Source organism: Arachis ipaensis, chromosome B2, assembly GCF_059453495.1.
Source record: "Arachis ipaensis isolate K30076 ecotype BB chromosome B2, ASM5945349v1, whole genome shotgun sequence".
NCBI classification, from domain to species: domain Eukaryota; kingdom Viridiplantae; phylum Streptophyta; class Magnoliopsida; order Fabales; family Fabaceae; genus Arachis; species Arachis ipaensis.
In genome coordinates, this window is record NC_142437.1 from 90127349 (window position 1) to 90141773 (window position 14425).

General features: G+C 24.3%; 1 protein-coding gene across 1 annotated transcript; it reads right to left on the reverse strand.

Moving 5' to 3' along the window:
* Nucleotides 1–341: 341 nt before the first annotated feature.
* On the reverse strand, nucleotides 342–1199 carry LOC107627384 (uncharacterized). The gene has a single exon (XM_016330220.1). It carries the CDS (start codon nucleotides 1197–1199, stop codon nucleotides 342–344), a length of 858 nt encoding a protein of 285 aa, XP_016185706.1.
* Between the last annotated feature and the right edge of the window lie 13226 nt (nucleotides 1200–14425).

Here is a 14425-nt window from a genome sequence, read left to right on the forward strand (position 1 = left end):
TTTTTATTGAAAAAAGATTTTTTTTTTATTTTTTAGTGTGTTTGACAAATTTCAAGTAATAAAAGTAAAAGCACTAGAAAAATAAAAAAAACATCTTTTTTAAGAAGCTGTAATTTACATCTAAAAGATATTTTTTTCTTAAAAAAAAGATATTTTTCATGTAATAAATAAACAAAAAAATATTTTTATATTATTATATCCAAACATAATTAATAGATAAAAAAAAAATTTTTTGCATGAGATACCCAAACATAAAATTACTTCTACTTTTCTATAAGATCTTTTAAAAAAAATAACTAAAAAAATTTTTCTAAAATTTTACCCAAACAAGTCCTAAGTCCTTAAAGCTTAAGCGACAAATCAAGGCTTGGAGACATAGTAGTGGAAGGTTCATCTGGCTTTGGATTCTGATCATGAGTATCATCAATCCTTGTTGGGTTGTTATTGATGGCTGAATTAGAAGTAGAAGCAACATTTGTAGAAGAAACTCCTAATAGGGGAATAGTTCTACTGCCACCGTTATCATCTTCTCTAAACAAATTCAAATTTGAAGAACCTCCTCCATTTAGTTGCAATCCCTCAAGCATCCCTGACCGTGACCAATTATGGTTATTATGATCAAACCTAAGACGAGACCAAGGATAAGAATTAGGTTTGTGAATCATGGAGTCGATCCTTACCCCAAGTGCCCTATTATATAAAGGGTGAGAGGTCAAGCTAGGGTAAGTAGAATAATAAGGAAAGTGAGGGTGACCAAAGCCAGATGCGTCGATTGCTTGGCGACGTTTCGCTATGGCGCGCTCCTGTTTGTGTGCGTTTTGGTGCCCTCCTAGGGCTTGCGAAGACGAGAAATTTCTGTTACAGAAGTTACAAGAGAAGGTTCTAGACTCTGAAGTAGTCTTCTCCTCGGTGTTTTTATTCTTTCCTTCATCAATGTTGTTAGCCAAAGAAGGCGAGGATTCTTTCGTCACCCTCTTTCCCGGGTTGAAAAAATCGAGCTCCTGCACTTTCGAAGAACAACGAAGCGATGAATCATCGTTCGAGAGCTTTACAAATGCCAACATCGTTCTCGAATTGGAGGCTTGGTCCACCAGTTCGGTTGCCAAATCATTGTCCCTCGTATTGTTGGTGTTATTACCACTCCCTTCAGAGATGCTAGAGGATTTAGAAGGACATGCATCCGAATTTTGTGCTGCCATGGCTCAATACAGTGAGAAGAGGTATTTGGATTTTGAAATTTGAATTTGAATCAAGTGGTTTTCAGATAGTGATGAGAACGTTATTTATATAATGAAACTTGTATAGGGTTAGTTGATTAGAGTTTATAATTGTACTCAACATTACAAGGTTTTATCTTGATTTAATAAATATATTGAGATCTTTACAATTATGATTATTACCAAGGGTTCTACTTTTCCAATCAATATCTTTGTATTAATTCAGGAAATCTTCGAATTAAAGTTGATTGATTGATTATATGATTCGGAAGCGTTGTGTACATAGTTGCCAGTAATGTTTATTTATTTTTTGTATGATTTAAATGTAAAGTTCATCATTATATGCTACTTTAACTCGAAGCCTTTAGTGCAAGTTGATAAAACTTGGTCAATTTTAATTTGGAAAAATATGGGAAGAAAATGAAAATACTAAATAATGTGAATAATGAATATATTGGATGTTTATTTTACTAGGTGTGTGGATGATTATTCTAATATTAAGATTTAGGTGAATAATTTAAAGGTGTAGTGTATTTTAATTTGATTAGTGATTGTTTATGTTGTTTAAAAAAGTTATTGGTTATTACCTAGCATTACATATATTTTGTAAGGAAAGTAGTTCTGTTTGAGCCACAATCAAACACTAAGGCCATTTTGAATAAACAACTTAAATAAGTTCTTTTGAAAAAATAGCTTAAAGTATAAGGTATATTTTTTTTGTTGAGGTTATTTTTTTAAGAAAATGATAAAATGACTTATTGAAGAGGAGGAGTTATATATTTTTATTTTTTTAAAAAATTATAAATTAATTTTTTAAAAAATTAAAAAAAATTTTAAAATAATACCAAACATACTGTGACTTTTCATAGTTTAAAAGTCAGAAAAAATAGCTTCTACTGCTTTCTAAACAGAGCCTAAATTAAATTGTGCGTGTATCCTCTGATTAATGAAGAATTAGTCTTTTTTTTTAAATAAAAAATAAATCCCTGATAATTGTACACATATATTTGATTTGTATTTACATATACGTATGAGATTTGAAAGCATCAACACTTAAAAAGGAAAATAATTATCTAGCCGTATTTATTATGTACAAGGAATAATGGCTAACTATAATGTAACTTACTATGGTGTACAGCTCCCTAGAAGAAAGATTTCGAAAGAATTTTTTATGTCCTTTTTTATTACACTAATACTAGCAAATATACCTTGTACTATTTAATACACGTATTGAAATAAATTAGAAGATTTAGAAATTTCAAAATTTTTTCAAATCTCGTTTAATCTAATTTATTAATAGATGATCATTTTCTTCTTTTTTTTTATGGACAAGTAGATGATGATATTTGATGTATTGTTGGAAGCTTCGAAACACGGGTATTTTGTTGAATTTCGGATACCACATTTATCGATATTTGTTCAACAAATATATCTACTGCGTCTAACTATCTTAATAAAAAAAATTAAATATATTTGAGACACATTTAAATACCATCATATATTAACGTTATGTCTAATTTTATTTTTAACATATATTTTTTAAAAGAAATTAAAAATAATATATATTATTATTTATTAAAATAAAAAATATTTTAAATATTTTATATAATTAAAATAAAACATTAAAAATTAATTTATATTTTAATATTAATAATATTAAAATATTATTATAATTTATCTAAAAAATACTTTATATTTTATATATGTATATCTCTATATTTTATAATAAAATTTTAAAATTTGTATGTGAACATATTTCATATCATATTATATTCTGTGTTTTTGTCCGAATTTATATAAGTATCCATGCATTATTATAAGTTTAAATTAAAGTCATTTGCTTTTTATGTCTGGTATATACTTCACACTTGGCCACAGTTAAACAAAGTCATCAAAAGTCAAAACTTTCTACAATTAAATATGAAATATCGAAATCACCCATCCCACTTCACGATAAATATGCACAAATTTTGTATGAATACTAAAAATAGTCATCACAATAATTTTGTACTTTTATTCATGTTTTGACGATAAATGTAAATCTAGTTTATTTATATTATTTATGAGGTTTGATTATAAATATAAATTAAGCTTGATTATATTATTCATATAAGTTTGATTATGGATGTGAATTTAGTTGATTATTTTATATACAAAGTTTGATTATAAATATGATATAAAATTATTTTAATAATTAATTTTTTATGTGGGTAACTGATAAAAATTACTCTATACTTAAAATAAGTGTCATTTTTATCTTTAAATAATTACTCAAATCAATATATCATATTTTTAAAATTAAACATTTTAGTCCATCAAATTTAAAAATATTCAAAACAATTATCAATGTTTAATTTTATTGGACAATATAGTCTTTTTTGCGTTAATTACTAATAGTGAATACTGCTAACGTGAAATGTTAACTCATACATGTGACCGTTAAGTATCTACGTATCCAATCTGGACAAATCAATTCTTAAAATAAAGTACAAAACAATCCTTAAAGAGTTAAAAAAATTCTCAAAACAGTTCCGAAAAATTTTAAAATTTTTTAAATAGTATTTTTGAATTATATATATAATTATTTTAAAATTAATAAATTTTAATTTTTATAATTTTTGGTCTATTTATCTCAAAAATAATTATTTTAATTATTGTTTTGTATATAAATAATCTAATTTGAGATAAATAAAAAATTTTAGATATTAAAATTTTTTAATTTAAAAATAATTATACATAAATGCACCTAAATTTGTTAACATTTTTGCTGTTCTTGTTAGCAACGACGGATCTAAAAATTTAGTAAAAGAGAAACTACAAATTAAATTAATATTATATAATCAAATATAATATTATATATTTAATAATATATATAATCATGATTCATATTTTTTAATTAAAAAATACTAATAATTACTTGTTATATAAAAAAAGTTATCTTAGTTCTTATAAAAAAATTTTGTTTTTGGATTCAATAAAATATAAAAATGATTTATTTTTTAATTAATTTATATTGTTAAATATTATTGAGATAATAAATTATATTTTTATATTTTATATTATAAAAAATGCTATAAACTAATATAAATAAGTTGTTCTAATAATTTTATAATGTGCATTTAAAATATATTTGTGAATAAAATATATATAAAAATATAATCATTTTAAACTTTTAATGAATTTAAATCTGTTATAATTTTAATATTATGAAAAAAATAAATTTTAAAATAATTTATTTTCGAGATAGGAATGACATGTAACAGCTATTTCAAAATATTATTGAATTGCAGTTAACCAATTGATACATGAACTTATGACCTATATAAAATAGACATGCATTCATTATATGCATTTGTATAAATTGTCTGGATATACTTTGTATTATTGTGACTTTTTTGCTAATTAGTTTATGTGTGATTTGTTTGTATATTTGAATTGAGTGATTTGCTTGTGTTTGTTGCTTTAAGAATTTTTTTATTTTTGGTGACTGAACATAACACAAAAAAAAAGACCTAAGAAAAAGAGTAGTATTTCTCTCTAATAATAATGTCTAAATTATTAGGAGGCAGTAACCATTCTAGATACACCTACTTGTTAAATCAGCCGCTTTATTTGCTGTTCGCTGAATGAGCACTAAAGTAGCTGTCCAATTGCGCTGGAGCATCTCTTTGATTTTGTCAAGCAGATCAGAGTCATTCCTAATCATGCTGGTTGTGCCTCGCGAAACAAAAAAAAATGCTGGTTGTTGCTTTAAGAATATGTTAAAGGTTGATGTTGACTAAGATTTATTTTAAGAATTATAATTTGAAGAAAGTAACTAATTGTTTAAAGTAGATTGAAATTTTTTTTAAAGATTTAACAGAAATAAATATTCTTAAGATATTAATTAATTATATGCATTTTATTCCTTATTTTTACGACATTTTTATTTTCTACTAAAAATGAGCAGTTTATTCTCATCCCAAAATTTTCCAATTCTTTCAACAACAAACATGAAGACGTATTGCAAAGCTACAAAAAAAAAGCTTTAAAATAATTTACTTTTATGTATGTACTATAATATATAAAATTTTTTTAGTTATTAAATATTAAAATATTTTTATATGATAATAGATGTAAAAATTAAGAGAAAAAATATTTAAAAAGAGAAAAAAGTTTAAATATTTGAAAATTTAGAATTTTATTTAATCAAAAAGTGATTGACAATAATATTTTTTCTTTGAAGCAGGAACACTTTGTTGAGTTGTTGTGTTTACGTGTGGGATATATTTCGGACACGATTCTCATCGACACTCGTCCAATATGCGTATCTGTTGTGTCCAACCTATTTTAATAAAAAATAAAAAATTCTTCTTCGAATACATTTGAACATACCTAAATACCATCACGTGTCGGTCTGTTTAGTCTTATTATTAATATGTATTCTTGAAATGAGTTTAGAAATAATATATATTATTATTTATTAAAATAAAAAATATTTTAAATACTTTATATAATTAAAAGAACATATTAAAAATAATTAAAAAATTATTTGATATTTTAATATTAATAAAATATTAAAATATTAGTGTAATTTATCTAAAAAATACTTGTTGTATCCTTGTATTTTATAAGATTTTAAAATTCGTATGTCCATGTGTATTCCATATTGTATCGTGTCCCGTATTCATATTAGTATCTGTACATCATAGTATTTTTCTCAATTTAAAAATTATTACTTGCTTTTGAATTTAATAATTTTTATTTATATAAAATAATTATTTATTGTATTTTTAAAATAAAAAAATTATATAATATATAATAATTTTATAATAATTTATCAACATAAATAACAGCCTTAATATCATTTATAGATATTTAGGGTGATTCACCCAAACAAATTATTTAAAGATGAAAGTTACACCAATGTTCTAATTATATTGGCAATTGTACGAAGGTGTTATTGTACAAGGGGACTTAAGTTGTTTTAATGGGAGCAGGAGGTGGGATAATAAAAAAGGTAAGGAAAAAGAGATTAACACAATATTTTCTTCAGATAAAAATACTTAAAACGCCTTTTTTTTAAGATGTTTTTATGTTGTGTTTTAATTGGTTTCTATATAATTTATTCGGTGTTCCTCATTACATACTATTAAATTCCTCAAAAAATTTTCTTTCCAAAAACAATAAAAAACATTTAGTTTGAATTAAAACAAAAAAGGTAATAGATTAACTATTAGATTTTTCTAAAAAATTATTTACATAAAAAAATATATCATATTCATTAATATATATATATATATATATATATATAAAAACAAGCTCTTAAAAATTTTATAAATAAAAAAATAATTAATTTTTATTTGTATAATATATAAAATAATTACTATATTATTATTATATTATAGATTAAAATTTACTAATTTAAATTTTGTTTTTATTTTTAATATAAGCATTAGAAATAAATAATTTTTTTATAACAAGATGTAATGTAACAAAATATATATAATATTACTTAGTTTTTAAAAAATTCTGAAAAGATGGTTTTTTCTAATAAAGTGTTATTAAAAAATTAACATTATAAAAACTAATTTCAACTAATATGATATAATAGGTTATTAAATATATTTAATACAAAACACATTGAATATAAATTTTTATTGAGTTTAAATTTTAAATAATTTTTAATTAAATTTTGAATATTTTTATTTTAAAGAGTTAGAATATTTTAATATCATTTTTTTCGTATCTTTTTAATTGAGTCTTTGATTTTTTAAATTATAAACCTTATTTATAATTAAGAGTAATATTTTAACACCACCAATTAGTCACACATATAAAAATACAAGAACAATTCTATTGTCATAATTATAATCTAACTTTATAAGCAATACAATACAATGAAACTATATATAAGTAATATAACTAAATTTTATCTACATCTATAGTCACATTTCATAAATAATATAATTAAATTATATTTATGTTTATAATTAAAATATGAATAAAAATATAAAAAATTATCAGGATGGTTAATTTTTTTTCGTTCATAATTTTTTTATTATTTTTATTGTGAAAAGTTTAATTATTTTAATAATTAATTATTTTTTAAAAAAAATAACTAAATAACACAAAAAAATCTTATTAAGAGTAATTTATTTATATATGATTAAAAAATAATTGAATAATTATATACGGTAAAAATTAATATTATTAAAATTTATTTTAAAATTAAAATTAAAGTTTATTTAAAAATAAAATTAAAAATCATGGTTTTTTTTCTTTTTTCCAAAATTTATCTACGAGTAATTCTATAAATATTTTATGATGAATAAAAATATTAAACTCGTACTAAAATTTATTCTAATAAAATTTATTTTTATTCTACTAAACGTTAAATAAACTATTGAAAAGAATTTTGTTTCTTCCATTAGAGAAGAATGATAAACTTTCATACTTCTATTATGTTATGGCAATAATTTGGCCTGTTATTTTTTAATAATAATAATAATAATAATAATAATAATAATAATAATAATAATAATAATAAAAAACAAGTATATCACAATAAAAAAAGAAGCACGTCACCAAATAATTTATCATCCAAATTATATATGAATCAAATTGATAATATGAGGGCTAACACTACAAAAATCGATAACAAGGTTAGGACTTACAAAACCTTTCTTAAGATCATAGAAAAAAAACGTTTATATATATATATATATATATATATATATATATATATATGAGCAAAAAAAGTCCAACTATTTTAAAATAAAAATTTCTTTTAATATTTGATTAAATGTTCTTGTATTTAGTACTTTTTTTTTTGCACTTCCTCTTAGTTAAAAATATAATCATTATAATTTTTTAGTTATTATTGCTAGGGGCGTTTACAGATGGGATATGGCTGAAATTTCGATCCAATCCGCACTAAACTCATTAGATCAAATTCGATATTCGCACTTTTTATGTTTGGATCAGATATCAAATATATCCATAAAATAAAAAATATTAAAAAATTTTATTTTTATAAAAAAAGCCAATAATTTTTTTGTTTACTTTTTTAAACATATTTACTTTTATCTGATTAGAGTGTGGATCCGATTCGATCCAATCCGGTCGTCTTACAAATAAGATCATATCCTCAAATTACAGATCAGATACGGATAAATACTGTGAATTTATATGGATATGATCTAATCTATGAACACTCCTAACTACTACTATAAGTTCATTGTTGCAAAAGAATGCTTCTTTTATTATAAACCATTATTAAATCTTAATTACCATTAGAACAGCTTAATTGTCAACAAAGAGATAATACTTATTGGTCTACTTGAACCATTATTAGATAATACTTATTGGTGTGAACTGGTGCAAACCAAACCAAGAACCTGGAGCAAAAACAACCTCTACTTGCCACTTAACCATTACACTTCTAAATATTATATTTGACAAATACTAATTATATAGTATACATAAATATCTAATTTAATTTAATTTTTATTTTTTCTATTTTAAAATTAATTATATTTTAATTATATACCATTATTAATATAAATATACATTTCACTAAAAAATTATTAATTTACTTGATCTATTTTATTGCTAGTATTGTGATTAAGGTTATTTGTTTTGATGTTAGTGTTAAAATCTACTGATATTATAGTTAGATGATAGGCTTTGTGAATTAATTATTTTCTTATTGTGTCAAAATAAGATACTATTGTAGTATTAAAATTTTATGATTTTTTTATATTAGTTATTTTTAGAAGTTGAGACTTGATTCTTCATAAAATGTTAGTGAAGATATGTATTTCAAATTTTAATTTTAAGTTTTTAACTATTTTATATTTTATATTTACGTGAGACCGATTTTATCGGTTCAACCAGTGATTTATCGGTTGAACCAATAAACCAGTGAACCAGTGATTTTATATTTTAACAATTGAATTTTTTTTTACCTTATTTTTTTTTAACTAAACACTTAAAACCCTAATATAAGTCACGGGTATCTAAGTTAAAAAATCAAACTAAGTAAATTGAAACTTTAAAAATCAGATTAAAGATTGAATATAACTTCAAAATAGAACTTTAACTTATGTAGTAATTAATTTAGAGAAATGCTAGGGAGCCAGCAATTTTGGTGTTTTGTAACCATCAATTGGCCATCAATAGCGTTTTTAATGGTGTGAGATTACATCTAATGGTGGGAAATCACTCACTTTTGTTTTGATGGTTAAGTGCTGGCCAGAAAATACAAAAATTGCTGGCCCCTAGACTTTTCCATTAATTTAAATGAGAATCAAATAAATCAAAATTCAACATAATTTTTATCAATGTTTTCAAATTCGAAATTTCTATACCAAAATTAACTAGGATTTTTCTTTAAATTAAAAATTTAATGAAATAGTGACTTTAATTATCTTAACCAGTGTCCTAATTAATTATTTTTATGTCTTAAAAAAACTGTATATGAGAAGAAAATAATTAATTGGGAAATTCACTTAAATAAATTGTTTCACCTTCAAAATTACCTAAATACATTGTTTCCGAAACGAAGACGCAAATGCATTGTTTCACATATCTATAGAAACCGCTACTGCCAATCCGCTGCTGCCAGCCGCGGATTACATTAAGCTGTGGCAGCATGGAAACCGCTGTTGCCTGCCGCGGTTTCTGCATGATTATGGTTAGTCATAAACCGCTACTACCAGTAGCGATTTATGTTCATTGGGATATATGTGTAATCCGCTAGAAGCAGCAGCGGTTTATATTGAGTATAAAAACAAATAATAAAACTAATCTTTATCTTAAAAAATAATTACAAAATAAATAATTAATGGTATATACTATTTAAATAATATCATAAATAAAAAAATTTAATTTATCATTTCACAATATAATTTAAAAATATAAATATGCATGTAATAAATTTTTTATTTGTATTTATTATTAAAAGTGAGACCAAATTATAAATAAAAAAATACAATACTCAAAGTATTAAATTATATAAATCAAGACTAATTTTTTTATAAGTCTTGATTTATATAATTTAATACTTTGAATATTGTATTTTTTATTTGTAATTTGGTCTTACTTTTAATAATAAATACAAATAAAAAATTTATTACATGCATATTTATATTTTTTAAATTATATTGTGAAATGATAAATTAAATTTTTTTATTTATGATATTATTTAAATAGTATATACCATTAATTATTTATTTTATAATTATTTTTTTAGATAAATATTAGTTTTATTATTTGTTTTCATACTCAACGTAAACCGCTACTATTTCTAGCGGTTTACACACGTGTTCCAATGCACATAAACCGCTACTGGTAGTAGCGGTTTATGACCAACCATAATCATACAAAAACCGCGGCAGGCAATAGCGGTTTCCATGCTGCCACAACTCAACATAATCCGCGGCTGGCAGTAGCGGTTTCCATAGATGTAAGGCCCACATCGGTTGGAGAGGGGAACGAAGCATGCCTTATAAGGGTGTGGATACCTCTCCCTAGCACGACGCGTTTTGACGAGTGAGTGTGGGGGCTTCGGCTATCATCCCTATTGTCAAAGGCAAAACCGTGAGGCCTTGTGTGCCAAAGCGGGCAATATCGTGCTAGCGGGTGGTCTGGGCTGTTACAATAGATCTGTGAAATAATGCATTTGCATCTTCGTTTTGGAAACAATATATTTACGTAATTTTAAAGGTGAAACAATTTATTTAGGTGAATTGCCCTAATTAATTTGTCTACTTTAATAAATAGTTATTTTACTAAAATGAAAGAAACTATTTTTTTAGAATTTTTTAAGAACTAATTAATATTATATATATATTTTGTTACACTACATTTAGTTATAAAAATTTTATTTATTTCTAATGCTTATATTAAAAATAAAAAAAAATTTAATTAGTGAATCTTAATCTATAATATAATAATATAGTAATTATTTTATATATTGTACGAATATAAATTAATTATTTTTTTATTTATACAAATTTTAAGAGGCTTGAGCTTGTTATATATATATATATATATATATTTTGATGAATATAATATATTTTTTTATGTAAATAATCTTTTAAAAAAATCTAATAGTTAATCTATTACCTTTTTTGTTTTAGTCCAAATTAAATATTTTTTATTGTTTTTGAAAAGAAAATCTTTTGAGAAATTTAATAATATGTGATGAGAAACGCCGAATAAATTATACAGAAACCAATTAAAACACAACATGAAAACATCTTAAAAAAAAAAATGTTTTAGGCGTCTTTATCTGAGTGGCCTCCTTACAGTAAATTTGGGATACATGGTGCATTTGGTGTTAAGTGAACTATAATGGTGCATTTGGAGTAAAATGAACTATATTTGCCCTTGTTAGATTGTTAGATTTGCTCCCACTATATTAGAAGAATATACAATTATATATGTAAAACTAGTGTATGTATTTATATAATATATGAAAAATATCTATTTAATTTATATTTTTATTAGGTTTAATTATTTTGTTGGTCTCTATAGTTTTACTAAATTTTTAATTAGGTTTTTATACTTTTTTTTTCTTTTAATTGGGTCTCTACACTACTTTTAATTTTGTAATTACGTCCTTTTTATGTTAAAAATATTAAAATTAACATAATATTTTTACTAAAATACATGTGATCAAAGATTTAATTAAGTTTTTAATTATAAATACCTTTAATTTGCGAAAAAAAATTCAGTTAATTCTAATATTTTTTATACTAGGGAGGACTTAATTACAAAATTAAAGCAGTGTAGAGACCCAAATGAAAGAAAAAAAAATATAGGGACCTAATTAAAAATTTAGTGAAACTATAGAAATCAACAAAAAAATTAAACCTTTTTATTAATAATTTTAAGTTTATTTTTATTAATTTATTTAATTTATATATAAAAAAATAATTATAAATCATAACTTATTATTTTAATTATCTTCTTAATTTTTAAATAAAAAAGTTTTATATTTTTTATCTTTCTAATATTTTTTAAAAAATAACATATATATTTAAACTCTTATTCATTTAAGGATTAGAAGGATAATTAGAGAATGAACTAATTCTCTTAATCATTAGTCATATTTTCTTATTCTATATTATATTTGGTGAATTATATGGTAAAAATGTAAGTTTACAGATCTTTCTTTTTATGGGATGAAAGAGAAATTGAAAAAAGTAGGACTCACACTTTGAATAACAATAAAATAATAAAAAATAACTATAAAAGGGATTTATTTTCTCTTTCTATACCACTTCAATCTGTATAGTAGATTGTCTCATTATATTTTTGTATAAATATTTTTCAATAATTACTAAAAATATAATTCTATATTACATATTCATATATATATGATTAATAAAAATTAACATGTTATAATGCAATTATGTAATTGCAAATAAAATAAATACCTATTTCATTATTTCATTAAATGAATAAATAAAAAAAATTAATTCAAAAAATCGTCAAATTTTTCTATTAACATTAAATGTCTATTATTTGATTTATAAATAGAGAATTCGGCATGAAAATACTTTCCTAAAACTTTATTCACGTAAATCTTATTAGATGTTTATCATTTAATTTGATTTATTTTTATTAACATTAAATGTCCAAACCTGATTCACAAAAATATTTAAAGCCTATTTTATACTAAAAATCTGATTCACGAAAATTTAGCGAATGAAATGCTGAGTATTGTTAGATATATTGATAGTAATTACGTCGAATTCATAAAGTTAAGTAATTACCGGCGAATTTTAGTTTTCAACGGTAAATTCGCCGATAATATTTGGAGGGAAAAAATTAAATTGGCGCGTTTTTTATCGTCAGATATATCGTCGAATTTTTTCGACGGTAATCTTAATTAGTGAAATGCTGTGTTTTGGTGATCCGCAACGGTTTACCGTCGGATCTTTTCGACGGTAACAGGACGTAAATTCAAATTACGAATCTTCTTTCTCCTCGTTTTAGATTCACCCACTCTCTCACTTTCTCCACTCTCTCACTCACCATTGTCTACCACTGTCACCGCCGAGACCACCACCATCATAGCTTCCTCTTTGTCACTGTCAACCTACTGCCGACATCTCCCTTTCTCCTTCTTCTCCTTTCTCCTCGCGTCGTTAAACCACCGTCGCCCCCACCATTAACGCGTTGCTGCTGCCCACCAGCCTTCGACGACCACCTTTCTGCTTCTTCTAGCTCCGACAACGTCATAGTGCCACTGCATCTTCACCTTTTCTTAGTTCTCTCCTAGTTTTGCATTCCAGGTTTCTTTAAATTATTTTTCTTTCTTCTTCAAATTATGTTTTGGTTAGGTTATTTCATTATTCTAATTTTAGTTAGTTAACTTAATTAGAGTTAATGTCTAAGTAGATTAATGTCATCACTCAACACTTGGGGGTATGTAAGTTTTATTTGTTGCTACTCAAGATACTTCTTATGACATGAGTGGTGGAGTGTCTCAATTTGGAAGTTATGGCTATGAACAACCTCCGGCTGAACAGGTTAATTATATGGATAATTCTTCAAGACCACCTAATAATGACCCCTTTTTCAAGACAAATAATCCGAGGTGGAGAAATCACCCAAAATTTGGATTGGGTAATCAGAACTAAAGGCAATTCAATTTCAACAACAACAACTTTCCCTAGAATAATTTCAAGCATCAACAGCAACCTCCTCAATGACACAATCCACCCCCAACTCCTCAGAATATGTCAGTATTGGAAGCAACCCTGGCAAAACTCTCTAAAACTACAAACAGTTTCATGCAGGAGACTAGAGCTTCAATTAAAAATTTGGAGGTTCAAATAGGTTAGTTGAGTAAGCAAGTTATTGAAAGGCCTCTTAATACCTTTCCCAATGATAAAGTTTCAAATCCAAGAGAGGAATGTAAGGCCATCTATGTGATAAATGGAAAAGTGGTAGATACTCGACTCTCTAGTGATGAGAGACAAGCTAAAGAAGTTATAAAAGAAGCCAGAGACCTTGAGGAGCACACTCTCTCTCACCCTGCACATGTCAAGGTTGAGCAACTCAAGGTGAAGACTTCAGTCCTTGAGTACAAATCAACACTTCCATACTCTCAAAGGTTTCAGGGAGAGCACAAGGATGAACAATACTCTAATTTCTTGGAGCTATTCAAGACACTACACATCAACCTTTAATTCATAGAAGTTCTTGAACAA